Genomic DNA, 20,144 nt, shown 5'->3' with positions numbered 1-20,144 from the left:
TTGAATGGGGTAACGTCTTCCGTTGCCGAAATTAATAGGGATTCCGTTGTGTTCTATTGCGTTCGGGAGGCCAATTAAATCGCATTCAAGCAAAAAAGCAGCACAGGTGCTAGCCAATCAAATTTCGTTATGCTAATATCCAAAGAACGCCCCGCTGAAAAAAAGAGATGGCGGACTAAAAAATGAGTACATAAAAGATATTTGTTTGACTTTTTTTGCTTAGATTTTGTTTAAGTTACCGAGAAATAGACACTGTACAGTTGCAAAACCCTGAATACCGCTGAGGGGATTTGCAAGGTTTTTGAGCCAACTATCTAATGTAAGCCCGTTAGCAAGGTAAACAGCTCGGTAGCGGTGTGATTGGCTGTTGACCTGTCCATCGCACTATAAACGTCTCCGTTATCAACACAACCTCATGCGACAGATACGCCCTCCGTCTTCCTTCAATCATCGCATGCAGTGTAAGCGGTGCGTTACTCCTCCCTAGAGATAACTGACGATGATGTTACGGAAGGGTTAACAGAGCAAAATATGAGGATACAATGAATGATTACAACACTACATGGGATAACAGATAGGCTACAAGTTACTTTAGACATGAAACAGACTCACTAATTTACACAAATTACAACAGAACACTCACTCTCTTATGGACGCACAGCAAGAATACTGAAAGATCGTTAATGTCTTCTGAATCGCGAATCGTCAAACAACTGCTCCTGATGATGATGCTCTACTCCAGCTTCTCTTGACCAACAACTTGATAGAGATGGGTCCGGTTTATGTAGCGGTAATGGGGGAGCCTTGAAACCGACATAGGGTAACTAAAAACCATCTGGTCACCTTCTGTACACGTGCACACCATGCGCAGCCCACAGAACTCTGGGAACACAGAAATGGGTGACCTCTCTGTGTCCCCAAGTATCGTGCGTAGCCTGCACATCGGGGTGCACAGCAGGACACCACTAGTAGCGGCAACCATCTGAACAAGGAAGGAGCAGAAAGTGGTACATGGAACTATCAACACCAAGGTCAAGGCATCCATTACCAGGGAACAAATCAGATGATAAAATGTTTATTTCCACTCTACCATTAGGTCTTCCAGCTGAGACCAGTTGCCCAAACAAATGTAGATCAGCTTATTGCAAAATCAACCTTTACTATGAGCATGGCACATGCATTCTCAACTGTTCTATTTCCTTGGTTGAAGTGCAAAGGGTGGGGTGGTCTTATGACACAATACCAACTGTACTGCACTAAAAAGGTACTTTACAGCTTAACAAACTAGGTCACAGAGGTCAAGGTCCTTCTCTGTTATGTCAACTTCCAGAAATAACCCTTAAGCACACAATTATAATTTAGGACTGCCAGCTACGGAGACAGATCACCTGGCAAAGTTTTAAGCTTCTCAATGAAACTCTGTTTACCTCCCCAATGAGATAGATAAATAGAGAAAACAGTTGTCTTTCTTGGAAAAAGAGTTATTTTCAACATAAAATGCCAACCTAAGTAAAGGCCACATTTTGGCATGACTAAATGAATTAACCACAAGGCTATGAAGAAACTGTACCAATGATGCATCCCGATTGGTGCTGCACATGTTCAGGGGCGGTCCAGGGCTCATAGATGTATTTAGATGGGAAGTCTTTCCTTGTACCATTTTCCACTTGTGCAGGGCCTGGGGGTCCTCATACCAGTCGATCTGCAGGCAGATGGGGTTCCCCACCATACGTGTGAAGTTGGGGGTGGCCGAGGCCACTGAGTAGAAGAACTCCCTCCAGAGCACCTGGCCCTGCAGGGACACTGGGGGCAGGGAGTGGTTCTTGGACTGGGGACCGGGAAATGGAGACATAATACAATATACATGATAATACAGCTCAAATTAAATAATTACAATTTTTTTTTCATTCTGTTACTCCAAATGGAAGAGCACATCATTGCCACTTAATGGACATTTGTTTACAGAACAACTAAATCACGGCATGATCTGGAGGTATTGTTTTTCCTTCCATTCAAGCTGTAGTAGATCCCAATGTGTAACTTTTGACAACTGCACCTCATCCTCTTTAGAAGTAAAAATGGGCGTGCCCCAAGGATCAATTCTAGGCCCCATTTTATTTTCTATTTATATAAATAACTTAGGTGTGGGTTTAAGTCCAACAAAAGTACATCTTTATGCTGATGACACAATTTTATACACTTCTGCGTCAACAGTACAAGAGGCTGTGATTTGTTTACAGTCTGCTTTTAACCAGGTACAAAGTTCTCTTGTTGGGCTTAAGTTGGTTCTAAATGCTAAAAAGACTAAATTTATGGTCTTTACACGTTCACACAAATCTTTTAATGGGACTATTATTACCACCAATGGAACACAGTTGGAAAGGGTATCCTCCTACAAATATCTAGGAATATGGCTGGATGATAAACTGTCTTTTAGTACACATATTGAGTGCCTCTTAAAAAAACTCAGGCCCAAATTAGGATTTTATTTTAGACAAAGAAAGTGTTTTCCATACAAAGCAAGAAAAAGGTTGGTAGAGAGCACCTTCTTATCAGTATTAGATTATGGTGATATCATTTATATGCATTCCTCAAAACTGCTCTTGAATAAGCTGGATGTTTTATATCATTCTGCCCTGCGTTTTATCACAGGAACAGCAAGTAGGACTCACCACTGCTTGTTATATGAAATGGTGCAATGGTCCTCTCTTTCTCTTAGAAGAAAGTTTCATTTTCTGATTTTTACTTTGAAAGGATTACTGGGTAACTTGCCACATTACATCTCAGCACTGCTTTCCTTTCACACTAGTATATATAGTACAAGGTCAACAAATAAATTAATATTAATCACACCCTCAGTAAGGACTGAACTTGGCAAAACATCATTCTGTTACTATGCATCATATGTCTGGAATGAACTCCAAAACACATTACATTTAGAGACACTTCCTTCTGTCAATATTTTTAAAAATCTTTTGAAGTCAGCTATTACAGAGCATTGCCATTGCTTTTAAATATGTTTCACTTCTTTAATTATTTTATTGCCATTTAGTTAGGATCCACATGTACATTATCCGGTCTTCTGCAGTGTTTCTCTTTAGTTGTCCTTGATGGTACTATCAATTGTGTTAGTGAGAATTGTCTAGTTTTTCTATGTGATTCTGTACTTTGTTTTCTGTCTGTGGTCCTGTTAGTTTTGTCCTCTGTCCTTGTATTTTCTGTTAATGTTTTCACTTGCTGCCTGCCACTCTTGGCCAGGACTCCCTGGAAGAAGAGCCATTGTGGCTCAATGGGACTTTCCTGGTAAAACAAGGGTTAAATAAAAAAAAGAAAAAAGAAAAAAAGAAAAGAAAAAGCTCACAAGGGGGTGTTTTGGTAGTTTTCACTGAGGGATGTTGATATCACTACAGACTTATTCAGCTGACTTTGCCAGCAACCTGTTTGGCATAAGCGTCTTCTGAAAGGCTTAATGTTAGTCATCTTACTCCTTACAGCTGAGTCATAGGGCTTTTAAAATACATCTACTTTAAGTCACTCAGTTGCTACACAAAGAGACAGGCTCTAACAGTCATAGAAGTGGACTGGTAAAACAAAACTAAGAGAATAAACTAAAGATGCACAAAAAGGTCAGTGTGTGTGTGATGTGGTGAGGAGGCACTGACCTGTGCATAGACCTTGGAGAGTCTGTGGTAGATGGTGCGTGCGGACAGGCAGCCCAGGCTGAGGTAGGGACTGAGGCCTGTGGTGCTGGGCAGGAGGGAGTTGGGGATGGTGCGCGGCTTGGAGAAGTTGGCCACTCAGCCCTACCACAAACAACATGTGGACAGGAGGATAGAAAACACACTCTTCTTTAGTTTGTTTTTCATGGTTACTACAAATGTGGTGATATTCTTGAGGATTGAAGATTGAAGTGAGTAAATCCACTTTTGGACATATATTCAGGGACTTGCTGATATACAACTCATTATTCGGTAACAATCCATGGCAATTAAAATCTTCAATACACTTCACAGAAAAATACACCCTCAGTAAAGGGTGAGCATTGCCCATTTATGTTTCAACATTGACGTTTGAGGACAATGGGCCTCATTCTCGACCTTTTTCTGTAATTCTTCAGAAATGTTTCTTACACGACTTCGCAAAAACAACGTAAGAGAAACGCTTCCGCTGCATTCCCGCACGCTTGAAAATGTGTTCATAAGCAGCCGAAGTCTTCTTAGCTGGGTTCCTCCCGATAAGTTTCTTAGATTGATGCGCGTTCTCGTGAAAGTGGATTTGCATACATACACGCCCTGCCAGCTCCTTATTAGGAGACGCAATTTTAGAAACGTGTGCTGTCGCAATCTCCCGAATCCACCTCGTAACAGGTGTTCATTAATAAGGTGGAGATATTGTATAACGTTGAACGTCCGAAGTCCGTAAAACACATTTAAGTAGTCACTTTTTTTGTTTTTTTTTTATCGAAAAAGACCGGTCCCAAGTACGAGTATAAATTGTAGTCCGTCCTGTCGTTCGAAATGGCCACCATAGGGGTGAAGACTGGCCACCAGTAGTAGTATAAATTGCAATAAATTCATTCCTTAGTTCTTAGAGATTGAGCTTAGTGTTTATTATTTATTCACTTACATTTGCAGTGTTCATGTCATTCACAATCAGTCTCTTAGCAGACGCGGCCTTGGCGGTACCTGGCAAGGGAAAGTCTGTACGGCTGATCCAATCACGTTCCTAGGTCCAAAATGTCAAAACCCAGCCACATTGCGAGTTCAGACTTTGCCCCCCAATGAAATATCTAGCCCTAGGTTTGCGTCGTCCAATCACTGTACATGGTCAGACTTTCTCTCAAATATCCAATCGCGGCAGGTGGCCTAGGTTTCGATATCCCATACGTCATATCAGATACAGTATCAGCACGTATATTTCCCGTTGATAAAGTACCAAGCAGAAAGAGGTGAGTTTTCACTTTTCATGTCGCCAATGTTATGTGTTTTATTACGCAATTATTACGAAATGTTAACACAAGTTACCTGCTCAGAATTAAAATGCCCCAAATGAACAATTTTAGCGTGACAGGCTTCAGCTGGTGGCTGCTGCTATTTTGTCTATTCGATTAGCATTAAGGTAAGACTAGACTAGGGAAGCTAGAAGCCAGGTGTTTTCAGAAAATACATGTTGTTTGATGAAGATATTCCAAATGTTTATTACCGCTGTTATTATATTTTGTCAGTATTAACAGTATTTCCCAGCGTTCGTTGACTTTCCTCCTATAAAGGGAACTATTCCACACCTACCTAGTAACGAAGTAGAGCTTCTCACTCTGCTAGCAACATAGGTGTCTATGGCTAGCGCACGAAGATTAGCATCGAGCTAACCATCAGTGGCAAACTGAACAGATTATTATACGTAGTCTATCTTAAGTTAATTATTTTCCAACAGTATTAATCAGAATCAGAAGGAAGAAGTATTTAAAGCACATATGTGATGCACATGAATACAATTGTGGAGGAGTAGTATGGTACTTCTGTTAGCACTTGGAAGGTCAAAGCTACCTGCTTATTTACGGTCTCTGTAATGCTAGCGCACGAAGATTAGCATCGAGCTAACCAACAGTGGCACAGTGGCAAACTGAACAGATTATTTTACGTAGCTTAAGTTCATTATTTTTCCACAGTATTAATCAGAATCACCAGAAGTAGTATTTTAAGCATATCTGATGTACATAAATACAATTGTGTAGTAGTAGTATGGTACTTCTGTTAGTACCAGTGAGGTTAAAGCTATTTGCAGTCTCTGTAATGCTATTGCCATGGACATTATACAGGAGCAACGATATGCTGAACCTATATTAAATATGTTGAGATCATGTACAATGAAATTGCCCAAGTCCTATTATGGTTTCACATGTACAAAATATCCCAAACACCCAGGCATTTTACTAGAGTTATGTCCATGTTTTGTGTGGAGCATACAAAATATCCCAAACACCCAGACATTTAACTTATGTCCTGATTCAGACAGGACCTCAGAGTTGCTGGAGGACATCACCGTGGAGGAAGGTGAAAGGGAAGAGGATGAAGGCTTTATTGATACCTTGGGAGAGGAGGCCATTGTTGAGGATCTAGTGGAGCCAGACACTGCTCTGCCTTCTGCCCTGCTACCCTCTTCTCCACCTCTAGTAGGTTCCCACCTGCCCCCTGCTCAGACTCCTCTGCTGTCCGCTGCCCTGTGTCCAGCTGCTCCTCTGCTGCCCTGTGTCCAGCTGCTCCTCTGGGTCCAGCTGCTCCTCTGCCGCCCTCTGCCCTGTGTCCAGCTGCTCCTCTGGGTCCAGCTGCTCCTCTGCCACCCGCTGCCCTGTGTCCAGCTGCTCCTGTGCTGTCCGCTGCCCTGTGTCCAGCTGCTCCTCTGCTGTCCGCTGCCCTGTGTCCAGCTGCTCCTCTGCTGTCCGCTGCCCTGTGTCCAGCTGCTCCTCTGGGTCCACCTGCTCCTCTGCTGTCCGCTGCCCTGGGTCCACCTGCTCCTCTGGGTCCACCTGCTCCTCTGCTGTCCGCTGTCCAGCCGCCCTCTGCCCTGGGTCCACCTGGCCCTCTGGGTCCACCTGCTCCTCTGCTGTCCGCTGTCCAGCCGCCCTCTGCCCTGCCTGCTCCAACTGGTCATGTGTCCTGAGCAACGGTAAGGTTTCCTATGGTAGTCAACTGTGACGGCCGCCAGGCCTGGCTTGTGATTGTCTGCAGGTGTCATCCCGATTAGGACTGAGGTGGGCGGGGTCGCCTAGGACGCGGCCTATATCTGCTTCCTGGTTCCGCCGCTCTGCCGCTTTGCGCCTTGCTGCTGCCTGCTTCCAACTGCTGCTGTTATTTGTGTTTATCTTTACTTGGTGTAACATGCAACATGCACGCAGTATGTTACCTACACGCAACAGTCGTTCGCACCACACTACTGATTACTGATCGCTTCCTGCCTACTCGTTAGTCCAGTCGTTTGTCATTTCTGTCGTTATCGTTTGGGTTTATGAAATAAACCTTAAATATTGTTAAAGAAAGCTACGTCTCCGTCCTCCATCACTTTATGGTTTCCCTAGACCACATCAACCGACAAACTCACATTCCCAATCATTTAGTACTATTACAATGCCCAATTAAATAATTGAATAATGCATATGTACACCCGACTAACCAGCAGTTGTATATTTCCAGGCTGTTGGTGGACATGGCATTCCAGGGTTGGACAGAGTGGATAACCTGGCGGAGTATCTGGTCGACTTGAGGACACAAAGCAGCCTGGTCCTGAGTCCAGAGCAAGTGGGAAGCATCATTAGCTTGTGGCGGAACCTAGGTCGCCAAAAAAAAGGCTACCTTCACTCCTGGGGTAGACAGCACATGAGGTGCGTCCTTGCCTCCAGCGGTTCGCTGGCTCAATGGCCCAACTGCCTTGTGGAAATGGTTTTCATTAGGTTTTCATTAGACTGTACAATATTCACCGCAGCCCAGAAAAACAAGGCACAGCATCCCACATTATACTCAGGGACTATAGGAAAATTAGGCAGCTGATCATTATGAATGAGCCCGTAGTGACACTCACCACCCTACAGCTTGTGGAGGTGAACCAGAGGACGCTGATCACATGGCATAATGAGCGTTTGAAGGGCCAAGAGGTTGCTGTGCTTGCACAAGGGCTGGATTTGCCTGTGGCTCGGCCAGTGTGTGTGTGTGTGTGTGTGTGTGTGTGTGTGTTCATTTTTTATTGTATTTTTTATTTAACTTTGAATACATTATTATTTGTAAATGTTTGATAATAAACACCCTTTTTGTCAAAATAAAATCTGGTGTGTTGTATTCATTCCCAATCAGGTGTAATTGTGTCAACTGTAATGCCCTTTTTATGGAGTTGCATTTGAATTCATTATGCAAGGCAATGCATGGCTTTACAATAGCTTTCTTGTAGGCTGAATGTAATATATGCATGTAACGGTGTAGTGTAAATTATGAAACTACTCTAAAAAGCAACAAAAAACTATGGCCAATGCAGTTTATGCAGATTTAAAATGCAAATGAAAGTATTTTGGATTAAAGTTTAAATTTGTATTCTCATACAATACACAAAACTTACTTATAGTCAAGTAATTGATTATAAAACAGAACAAAATATATATAAATATCTGCTATCTGCATTTAAATGAAAGTATTTTGGATTAAAGTTTAAATTTGTATACTCATACAATACACAAAACATACTTATAGTCAATTAATTGATTATAAAACAGAATGTATAAATATCTGCTATCTGCATTTGTCTCGGCTGGGATTTGAACCGGCGATTTCATGGAATTTCTTCCCTTTTTTCTCTCCCTTTTCTCTCCTTCTCCCCCTTCTTATACGGACTATTGTTCCCCAGCTTTGGCGGAGTTGGTAGAGCGGAGGACTGTAGTTGACTAAATAGACATCCTTAGGTCGCTGGTTCAACTCCGGCTCGAAGGAAGAGTTGCTTTTTTGTGTGTTGTAGCTCACCTTCAGCGGACATGCCTTGAGCCTCTAGACCCCTATATATCCTCCGGGAGAGGGAGGAGAGTGTGGTCAACAGTCCGCTTCAAACCGCTTGAAAATCGGACACTCAGAGGCTGAGTTACCTCTTTGTGGAACTTTTTTTATTTTTCGTTCTGAGCCTAAGTCCACTTTTTTAGGGTGCTCTCGATTTCGCACCATCACCCGGTGGCAAAACAGTTTTCAGACCTCCCGAGGGGTAGGACCCTGCTCAAAGGTGTCCTAAAATACTGCACCTTCAGTGGATATGCCATGAGCCTCTAGACCCCTCTATATCCTCCAGGAGGACCAGGATTTGAGGAACATGTGTCCGAGAACAGTGCACCGAGAACAGTGCACCTTCAGCGGACTGGCCCTGAGCAGCTACACCCCTGGTTACATCCTCCACAGGCACCAGGATGTGACAGAATGTGTCCGAGAATAGGTCACCTTCAGCGGACATGCCTTGAGCCTCTAGACCCCTATATATCCTCCGGGAGAGGGAGGAGAGTGTGGTCAACAGTCCGCTTCAAACCGCTTGAAAATCGGACACTCAGAGGCTGAGTTAATTCTTTGTGGAACTTTTTTTATTTTTCGTTCTGAGCCTAAGTCCACTTTTTTAGGGTGCTCTCGATTTCGCGCCGTCACCCGGTGGCAAAACCTCTTCCTGTGATCCTCCAGGTCTTAGGGGGATTTTCAGAAGGTGTCCGAGAAAGGTGCATGGTTGTCGGACTGACCGTTTTCGGTCGGGAGGGTATTTTGTGGAGCCTCCGCCACCAACCCCCAACTTTTTCGTACCCATGGTTAACCAAAACCCTACCCATGGTTAACCAAAATGGACTTAGAAAAAAATCCACAGTTTTCAGACCTCCAGAGGGGTAGGACCCTGCTCAAAGGTGTCCGAGAATACTGCACCTTCAGCGGACATGCCATGAGCCTCTAGAACCCTCTATATCCTCCAGGAGGACCAGGATTTGAGGAACATGTGTCCGAGAACAGTGCACCTTCAGCGGACTGGCCCTGAGCAGCTACACCCCTGGTTACATCCTCCACAGGCACCAGGATGTGACAGAATGTGTCCGAGAATAGGTCACCTTCAGCGGACATGCCTTGAGCCTCTAGACCCCTATATATCCTCCGGGAGAGGGAGGAGAGTGTGGTCAACAGTCCGCTTCAAACCGCTTGAAAATCGGACACTCAGAGGCTGAGTTACCTCTTTGTGGAACTTTTTTTATTTTTCGTTCTGAGCCTAAGTCCACTTTTTTAGGGTGCTGATTTTCAGAAGGTGTCCGAGAAAGGTGCATGGTCGTCGGAGTGACTGTTTTCGGTCGGGAGGGTATTTTGTGGAGCCCTCACCACCACCCCCAACTTTTTCGTACCCATGGTTAACCAAAACCCTACCCATGGTTAACCAAAATGGACTTAGAAAACACTGGAGGCCTACAGACACACACACCTCCCCAGACAGGCCTAAGAAGCCTCCTGTCTATTAAAGGTCCCCAAAGGTCAGAGAGACACACAGAGAGCTCCAAACACTGCCCAGTGTGCTGGGTTCACTTACTGGGAGGCCTACAGACACACACACCTCCCCAGACAGGCCTAAGAAGCCTGCTGTCTATTAAAGGTCCCCAAAGGTCAGAGAGACACACAGAGAGCTCCCAGCACTGCCCAGTGTGTTGTGTTCACTTACTGGGAGGCCTACAGACACACACACCTCCCCAGACAGGCCTAAGAAGCCTGCTGTCTATTAAAGGTCCCCAAAGGTCAGAGAGACACACAGAGAGCTCCCAGCACTGCCCAGTTTGTTGTGTTCACTTACTGGGAGGCCTACAGACACACACACCTCCCCAGACAGGCCTAAGAAGCCTGCTGTCTATTAAAGGTCCCCAAAGGTCAGAGAGACACACAGAGAGCTCCAAACACTGCCCTATGTACTGTATGAAGTCAGAGCAAGCCCCAATGGCTCACACTTGTCTCCCTTTAGGCCCCAAAATTCTGCCTGCTATTAAAGCTCTCTGAGGGTCCCACAGACACACACAGAGCTCCCAGCACTGCCCAGCACTAACCCTAACCCCCAGTACTGCCCTCAGCCCCAACCCACTGCCCCCAAACACAGTGAGCTTCATGAGGCTCCCACAGACACACACAGAGCTCCCAGCACTGCTGGACGTCTAACTGAGGTCGCCATTGATTTCTAGATAGCTCGCTCCGTTTCTCACTTGCCGCCACAGCCTTCAGACAATCAGTCATCAGCAAAAGTTCGCCTCATGAAAACCGGAGATTCATACCGATCTGCCACGCCCCACTGTGTGGTGTGTTTGTTTAGTGTGTAGCGCAGTTGACTGTGTGGTGTGTTTGTTTAGTGTGTAGCGCAGTTGCACTACGGGGTGTTGAGCTGCTTATTAGGTGTAGGTTTTTAAGGATGCAATGTGCATCGTGGTCCGGTGCTTCCGCCCTGTATAGCTTTTCCTTTATAGAGTCGAGCCTTTCTTTCATATTAAAGCTCTCTGAGGGTCCCACAGACACACACAGAGCTCCCAGCACTGCCCAGCACTAACCCTAACCCCCAGTACTGCCCTCAGCCCCAGCCCACTGCCCCCAAACACAGTGAGCTTCATGAGGCCCCCACAGACACACACAGAGCTCCCAGCACTGCTGGACGTCTAACTGAGGTCGCCATTGAATTCAAGATAGCTCGCTCCGTTTCTCACTTGCCGCCACAGCCTTCAGACGATCAGTCATCAGCACAAGTTCGCCTCATGAAAACCGGAGATTCATACCGATCTGCCACGCCCCACTGTGTGGTGTGTTTGTTTAGTGTGTAGCGCAGTTGACTGTGTGGTGTGTTTGTTTAGGGTGTAGCGCAGTTGCACTACGGGGTGTTGAGCTGCTTATTATGTGTAGGTTTTTAAGGATATAATGTGCATCGTGGTCCGGTGCTTCCGCCCTGTATAGCTTTTCCTTTATAGAGTCGAGCCTTTCTTTCATACCGGGGAGTCATTCACAACTTAGGACAGAGTTGCTTCAGGTGGGATTTGAACCTGCAATTCTCAGATGGTTTTCTGGAATCTTACCTTTGCGGGTTTCGAACCTGTGCTCATCAGGTCTGTGGTGCCGCGCCCTACCCACTAAGCCACCGTGCTGGTAAAGAATTCCGCCTGTCAGTGCGCCCAAATCACCGATTCCTCACCCCATATTTTCCCAGGCTCTTTCTGGGAGCAATCTTTCTCTCTCTCAGAGTTGCTTCATGTGGGGTTCGATCCTACGATTTTCAGGTGGTTTCGTCGAAACTAACACCTTTAATGGGTGGTTTCACCGAGACTTGCCCTTCGCGGGGTTCGAACCTGTGCTTCTCAGGTACCTCAGCCACTAATATGCCTCTCCCCACTCATCCGGGGCAAATTCTCGCTAGAGAAGGGTTCAGCGCGGTGACAGAGAGCTCCGTAGAGCCCTCGGCGTCCCCGGCCTGGAGGCTGACCGCGGTGGCGGGGAGGTGGGACCTGTGAGACAGGGTGCCTCCCCTGGCGGGTCACGGTTTCCAATCGGTCAGAAGGTTTAGGAGAGGAGAGGGAGGAGAGTGTGGTCAACAGTCCGCTTCAAACCGCTTGAAAATCGGACACTCAGAGGCTGAGTTACCTCTTTGTGGAACTTTTTTTATTTTTCGTTCTGAGCCTAAGTCCACTTTTTTAGGGTGCTCTCGATTTCGCGCCGTCACCCGGTGGCAAAACCTCTTTCTGTGATCCTCCAGGCCTTAGGGGGATTTTCAGAAGGTGTCCGAGAAAGGTGCATGGTCGTCGGACTGACCGTTTTCGGTCGGGAGGGTATTTTGTGGAGCCTCCGCCACCACCCCCAACTTTTTCGTACCCATGGTTAACCAAAACCCTACCCATGGTTAACCAAAATGGACTTAGAAAAAATCCACAGTTTTCAGACCTCCAGAGGGGTAGGACCCTGCTCAAAGGTGTCCGAGAATACTGCACCTTCAGCGGACATGCCATGAGCCTCTAGACCCCTCTATATCCTCCAGGAGGACCAGGATTTGAGGAACATGTGTCCGAGAACAGTGCACCTTCAGCGGACTGGCCCTGAGCAGCTACACCCCTGGTTACATCCTCCACAGGCACCAGGATGTGACAGAATGTGTCCGAGAATAGGTCACCTTCAGCGGACATGCCTTGAGCCTCTAGACCCCTATATATCCTCTGGGAGAGGGAGGAGAGTGTGGTCAACAGTCCGCTTCAAACCGCTTGAAAATCGGACACTCAGAGGCTGAGTTACCTCTTTGTGGAACTTTTTTTATTTCTTGTTCTGAGCCTAAGTCCACTTTTTTAGGGTGCTCTCGATTTCGCGCCGTCACCCGGTGGCAAAACCTCTTTCTGTGATCCTCCAGGCCTTAGGGGGATTTTCAGAAGGTGTCCGAGAAAGGTGCATGGTCGTCGGACTGAGGCTTAGGGTATTTTGTGTAGCCTCCGCCACCACCCCCAACTTTTTCGTACCCATGGTTAACCAAAACCCTACCCATGGTTAACCAAAATGGACTTAGAAAATATCCACAGTTTTCAGACCTCCAGAGGGGTAGGACCCTGCTCAAAGGTGTCCGAGAATACTGCACCTTCAGCGGACATGCCATGAGCCTCTAGACCCCTCTATATCCTCCAGGAGGACCAGGATTTGAGGAACATGTGTCCGAGAACAGTGCACCTTCAGAAAACTGGCCCTGAGCAGCTACACCCCTGGTTAACCAAAACCCTACCCATGGTTAACCAAAATGGACTTAGAAAACACTGGAGGCCTACAGACACACACACCTCCCCAGACAGGTCTAAGAAGCCTCCTGTCTATTAAAGGTCCCCAAAGGTCAGAGAGACACACAGAGAGCTCCAAACACTGCCCAGTGTGTTGGGTTCACTTACTGGGAGGCCTACAGACACACACACCTCCCTAGACAGGCCTAAGAAGCCTGCTGTCTATTAAAGGTCCCCAAAGGTCAGAGAGACACACAGAGAGCTCCCAGCACTGCCCAGTGTGTTGTGTTCACTTACTGGGAGGCCTACAGACACACACACCTCCCCAGACAGGCCTAAGAAGCCTGCTGTCTATTAAAGGTCCCCAAAGGTCAGAGAGACACACAGAGAGCTCCAAACACTGCCCAGTGTGTTGGGTTCACTTACTGGGAGGCCTACAGACACACACACCTCCCCAGACAGGCCTAATTAGCCTGCTGTCTATTAAAGGTCCCCAGAGGTCAGAGAGACACACAGAGAGCTCCAAACACTGCCCTGTGTACTGTATGAAGTCAGAGCAAGCCCCAATGGCTCACACTTGTCTCCCTTTAGGCCCCAAAATTCTGCCTGCTATTAAAGCTCTCTGAGGGTCCCACAGACACACACAGAGCTCCCAGCACTGCCCAACACTAACCCTAACCCCCAGTACTGCCCTCAGCCCCAGCCCACTGCCCCCAAACACAGTGAGCTTCATGAGGCCCCCACAGACACACACAGAGCTCCCAGCACTGCTGGACGTCTAACTGAGGTCGCCATTGAATTCAAGATAGCTCGCTCCGTTTCTCACTTGCCGCCACAGCCTTCAGACGATCAGTCATCAGCACAAGTTCGCCTCATGAAAACCGGAGATTCATACCGATCTGCCACGCCCCACTGTGTGGTGTGTTTGTTTAGTGTGTAGCGCAGTTGACTGTGTGGTGTGTTTGTTTAGTGTGTAGCGCAGTTGCACTACGGGGTGTTGAGCTGCTTATTATGTGTAGGTTTTTAAGGATATAATGTGCATCGTGGTCCGGTGCTTCCGCCCTGTATAGTTTTTCCTTTATAGAGTCGAGCCTTTCTTTCATACCGGGGAGTCATTCACAACTTAGGACAGAGTTGCTTCAGGTGGGATTTGAACCTGCAATTCTCAGATGGTTTTCTGGAATCTTACCTTTGCGGGTTTCGAACCTGTGCTCATCAGGTCTGTGGTGCCGCGCCCTACCCACTAAGCCACCGTGCTGGTACAGAATTCCGCCTGTCAGTGCGCCCAAATCACCGATTCCTCACCCCATATTTTCCCAGGCTCTTTCTGGGAGCAATCTTTCTCTCTCTCAGAGTTGCTTCATGTGGGGTTCGATCCTACGATTTTCAGGTGGTTTCGTCGAAACTAACACCTTTAATGGGTGGTTTCACCGAGACTTGCCCTTCGCGGGGTTCGAACCTGTGCTTCTCAGGTACCTCAGCCACTAATATGCCTCTCCCCACTCATCCGGGGCAAATTCTCGCTAGAGAAGGGTTCAGCGCGGTGACAGAGAGCTCCGTAGAGCCCTCGGCGTCCCCGGCCTGGCGGCAGACCGCGGTGGCGGGGAGGTGGGACCTGTGAGACAGGGTGCCTCCCCTGGCGGGTCACGGTTTCCAATCGGTCAGAAGGTTTAGGAGAGGAGAGGGAGGAGAGTGTGGTCAACAGTCCGCTTCAAACCGCTTGAAAATCGGACACTCAGAGGCTGAGTTACCTCTTTGTGGAACTTTTTTTATTTTTCGTTCTGAGCCTAAGTCCACTTTTTTAGGGTGCTCTCGATTTCGCGCCGTCACCCGGTGGCAAAACCTCTTTCTGTGATCCTCCAGGCCTTAGGGGGATTTTCAGAAGGTGTCCGAGAAAGGTGCATGGTCGTCGGACTGAGGCTTAGGGTATTTTGTGGAGCCTCCGCCACTACCCCCAACTTTTTCGTACCCATGGTTAACCAAAACCCTACCCATGGTTAACCAAAATGGACTTAGAAAAAATCCACAGTTTTCAGACCTCCAGAGGGGTAGGACCCTGCTCAAAGGTGTCCGAGAATACTGCACCTTCAGCGGACATGCCATGAGCCTCTAGACCCCTCTATATCCTCCAGGAGGACCAGGATTTGAGGAACATGTGTCCGAGAACAGTGCACCTTCAGCGGACTGGCCCTGAGCAGCTACACCCCTGGTTACATCCTCCACAGGCACCAGGATGTGACAGAATGTGTCCGAGAATAGGTCACCTTCAGCGGACATGCCTTGAGCCTCTAGACCCCTATATATCCTCCGGGAGAGGGAGGAGAGTGTGGTCAACAGTCCGCTTCAAACCGCTTGAAAATCGGACACTCAGAGGCTGAGTTACCTCTTTGTGGAACTTTTTTTATTTTTCGTTCTGAGCCTAAGTCCACTTTTTTAGGGTGCTCTCGATTTCGCGCCGTCACCCGGTGGCAAAACTTCTTTCTGTGATCCTCCAGGCCTTAGGGGGATTTTCAGAAGGTGTCCGAGAAAGGTGCATGGTCGTCGGACTGACCGTTTTCGGTCGGGAGGGTATTTTGTGGAGCCTCCGCCACCACCCCCAACTTTTTCGTACCCATGGTTAACCAAAACCCTACCCATGGTTAACCAAAATGGACTTAGAAAAAATCCACAGTTTTCAGACCTCCAGAGGGGTAGGACCCTGCTCAAAGGTGTCCGAGAATACTGCACCTTCAGCGGACATGCCATGAGCCTCTAGACCCCTCTATATCCTCCAGGAGGACCAGGATTTGAGGAACATGTGTCCGAGAACAGTGCACCCTCAGCGGACTGGCCCTGAGCAGCTACACCCCTGGTTACATCCTCCACAGGCACCAGGATGTGACAGAATGTGTCCGAGAATAGGTCACCTTCAGCGGACATGCCTTGAGCCTCTAGACCCCTATATATCCTCCGGGAGAGGGAGGAGAGTGTGGTCAACAGTCCGCTTCAAACCGCTTGAAAATCGGACACTCAGAGGCTGAGTTACCTCTTTGTGGAACTTTTTTTATTTTTCGTTCTGAGCCTAAGTCCACTTTTTTAGGGTGCTCTCGATTTCGCGCCGTCACCCGGTGGCAAAACCTCTTTCTGTGATCCTCCAGGCCTTAGGGGGATTTTCAGAAGGTGTCCGAGAAAGGTGCATGGTCGTCGGACTGACCGTTTTCGGTCGGGAGGGTATTTTGTGGAGCCTCCGCCACCACCCCCAACTTTTTCGTACCCATGGTTAACCAAAACCCTACCCATGGTTAACCAAAATGGACTTAGAAAAAATCCACAGTTTTCAGACCTCCAGAGGGGTAGGACCCTGCTCAAAGGTGTCCGAGAATACTGCACCTTCAGCGGACATGCCATGAGCCTCTAGACCCCTCTATATCCTCCAGGAGGACCAGGATTTGAGGAACATGTGTCCGAGAACAGTGCACCTTCAGCGGACTGGCCCTGAGCAGCTACACCCCTGGTTACATCCTCCACAGGCACCAGGATGTGACAGAATGTGTCCGAGAATAGGTCACCTTCAGCGGACATGCCTTGAGCCTCTAGACCCCTATATATCCTCTGGGAGAGGGAGGAGAGTGTGGTCAACAGTCCGCTTCAAACCGCTTGAAAATCGGACACTCAGAGGCTGAGTTACCTCTTTGTGGAACTTTTTTTATTTCTTGTTCTGAGCCTAAGTCCACTTTTTTAGGGTGCTCTCGATTTCGCGCCGTCACCCGGTGGCAAAACCTCTTTCTGTGATCCTCCAGGCCTTAGGGGGATTTTCAGAAGGTGTCCGAGAAAGGTGCATGGTCGTCGGACTGAGGCTTAGGGTATTTTGTGTAGCCTCCGCCACCACCCCCAACTTTTTCGTACCCATGGTTAACCAAAACCCTACCCATGGTTAACCAAAATGGACTTAGAAAATATCCACAGTTTTCAGACCTCCAGAGGGGTAGGACCCTGCTCAAAGGTGTCCGAGAATACTGCACCTTCAGCGGACATGCCATGAGCCTCTAGACCCCTCTATATCCTCCAGGAGGACCAGGATTTGAGGAACATGTGTCCGAGAACAGTGCACCTTCAGAAAACTGGCCCTGAGCAGCTACACCCCTGGTTAACCAAAACCCTACCCATGGTTAACCAAAATGGACTTAGAAAACACTGGAGGCCTACAGACACACACACCTCCCCAGACAGGTCTAAGAAGCCTCCTGTCTATTAAAGGTCCCCAAAGGTCAGAGAGACACACAGAGAGCTCCAAACACTGCCCAGTGTGTTGGGTTCACTTACTGGGAGGCCTACAGACACACACACCTCCCTAGACAGGCCTAAGAAGCCTGCTGTCTATTAAAGGTCCCCAAAGGTCAGAGAGACACACAGAGAGCTCCCAGCACTGCCCAGTGTGTTGTGTTCACTTACTGGGAGGCCTACAGACACACACACCTCCCCAGACAGGCCTAAGAAGCCTGCTGTCTATTAAAGGTCCCCAAAGGTCAGAGAGACACACAGAGAGCTCCAAACACTGCCCAGTGTGTTGGGTTCACTTACTGGGAGGCCTACAGACACACACACCTCCCCAGACAGGCCTAATTAGCCTGCTGTCTATTAAAGGTCCCCAGAGGTCAGAGAGACACACAGAGAGCTCCAAACACTGCCCTGTGTACTGTATGAAGTCAGAGCAAGCCCCAATGGCTCACACTTGTCTCCCTTTAGGCCCCAAAATTCTGCCTGCTATTAAAGCTCTCTGAGGGTCCCACAGACACACACAGAGCTCCCAGCACTGCCCAACACTAACCCTAACCCCCAGTACTGCCCTCAGCCCCAGCCCACTGCCCCCAAACACAGTGAGCTTCATGAGGCCCCCACAGACACACACAGAGCTCCCAGCACTGCTGGACGTCTAACTGAGGTCGCCATTGAATTCAAGATAGCTCGCTCCGTTTCTCACTTGCCGCCACAGCCTTCAGACGATCAGTCATCAGCACAAGTTCGCCTCATGAAAACCGGAGATTCATACCGATCTGCCACGCCCCACTGTGTGGTGTGTTTGTTTAGTGTGTAGCGCAGTTGACTGTGTGGTGTGTTTGTTTAGTGTGTAGCGCAGTTGCACTACGGGGTGTTGAGCTGCTTATTATGTGTAGGTTTTTAAGGATATAATGTGCATCGTGGTCCGGTGCTTCCGCCCTGTATAGTTTTTCCTTTATAGAGTCGAGCCTTTCTTTCATACCGGGGAGTCATTCACAACTTAGGACAGAGTTGCTTCAGGTGGGATTTGAACCTGCAATTCTCAGATGGTTTTCTGGAATCTTACCTTTGCGGGTTTCGAACCTGTGCTCATCAGGTCTGTGGTGCCGCGCCCTACCCACTAAGCCACCGTGCTGGTACAGAATTCCGCCTGTCAGTGCGCCCAAATCACCGATTCCTCACCCCATATTTTCCCAGGCTCTTTCTGGGAGCAATCTTTCTCTCTCTCAGAGTTGCTTCATGTGGGGTTCGATCCTACGATTTTCAGGTGGTTTCGTCGAAACTAACACCTTTAATGGGTGGTTTCACCGAGACTTGCCCTTCGCGGGGTTCGAACCTGTGCTTCTCAGGTACCTCAGCCACTAATATGCCTCTCCCCACTCATCCGGGGCAAATTCTCGCTAGAGAAGGGTTCAGCGCGGTGACAGAGAGCTCCGTAGAGCCCTCGGCGTCCCCGGCCTGGCGGCAGACCGCGGTGGCGGGGAGGTGGGACCTGTGAGACAGGGTGCCTCCCCTGGCGGGTCACGGTTTCCAATCGGTCAGAAGGTTTAGGAGAGGAGAGGGAGGAGAGTGTGGTCAACAGTCCGCTTCAAACCGCTTGAAAATCGGACACTCAGAGGCTGAGTTACCTCTTTGTGGAACTTTTTTTATTTTTCGTTCTGAGCCTAAGTCCACTTTTTTAGGGTGCTCTCGATTTCGCGCCGTCACCCGGTGGCAAAACCTCTTTCTGTGATCCTCCAGGCCTTAGGGGGATTTTCAGAAGGTGTCCGAGAAAGGTGCATGGTCGTCGGACTGAGGCTTAGGGTATTTTGTGGAGCCTCCGCCACTACCCCCAACTTTTTCGTACCCATGGTTAACCAAAACCCTACCCATGGTTAACCAAAATGGACTTAGAAAAAATCCACAGTTTTCAGACCTCCAGAGGGGTAGGACCCTGCTCAAAGGTGTCCGAGAATACTGCACCTTCAGCGGACATGCCATGAGCCTCTAGACCCCTCTATATCCTCCAGGAGGACCAGGATTTGAGGAACATGTGTCCGAGAACAGTGCACCTTCAGCGGACTGGCCCTGAGCAGCTACACCCCTGGTTACATCCTCCACAGGCACCAGGATGTGACAGAATGTGTCCGAGAATAGGTCACCTTCAGCGGACATGCCTTGAGCCTCTAGACCCCTATATATCCTCCGGGAGAGGGAGGAGAGTGTGGTCAACAGTCCGCTTCAAACCGCTTGAAAATCGGACACTCAGAGGCTGAGTTACCTCTTTGTGGAACTTTTTTTATTTTTCGTTCTGAGCCTAAGTCCACTTTTTTAGGGTGCTCTCGATTTCGCGCCGTCACCCGGTGGCAAAACTTCTTTCTGTGATCCTCCAGGCCTTAGGGGGATTTTCAGAAGGTGTCCGAGAAAGGTGCATGGTCGTCGGACTGACCGTTTTCGGTCGGGAGGGTATTTTGTGGAGCCTCCGCCACCACCCCCAACTTTTTCGTACCCATGGTTAACCAAAACCCTACCCATGGTTAACCAAAATGGACTTAGAAAAAATCCACAGTTTTCAGACCTCCAGAGGGGTAGGACCCTGCTCAAAGGTGTCCGAGAATACTGCACCTTCAGCAGACATGCCATGAGCCTC

At 48.2% G+C, this 20,144-nt stretch overlaps 1 protein-coding gene across 1 annotated transcript in view; it reads right to left on the bottom strand.

The window, feature by feature from the left end:
* Window positions 1-20,144, bottom strand: part of cry4 (cryptochrome circadian regulator 4) — a gene marked incomplete at both ends in the record, with an annotated part of 275,646 nt that overhangs the window by 1,889 nt on the left and 253,613 nt on the right. Inside the window, 4 exon segments of the mRNA XM_080849175.1 lie at window positions 1,571-1,637; window positions 1,670-1,828; window positions 3,663-3,797; window positions 3,801-3,803. Coding sequence (XP_080705301.1) covers window positions 1,571-1,637; window positions 1,670-1,828; window positions 3,663-3,797; window positions 3,801-3,803 — 364 coding nt within the window.

The sequence above is a fragment of the Sprattus sprattus genome (assembly GCF_963457725.1).
Source record: "Sprattus sprattus genome assembly, chromosome: 12".
NCBI classification, from domain to species: domain Eukaryota; kingdom Metazoa; phylum Chordata; class Actinopteri; order Clupeiformes; family Clupeidae; genus Sprattus; species Sprattus sprattus.
This window is presented reverse-complemented; position numbering and strand designations above follow the sequence as displayed.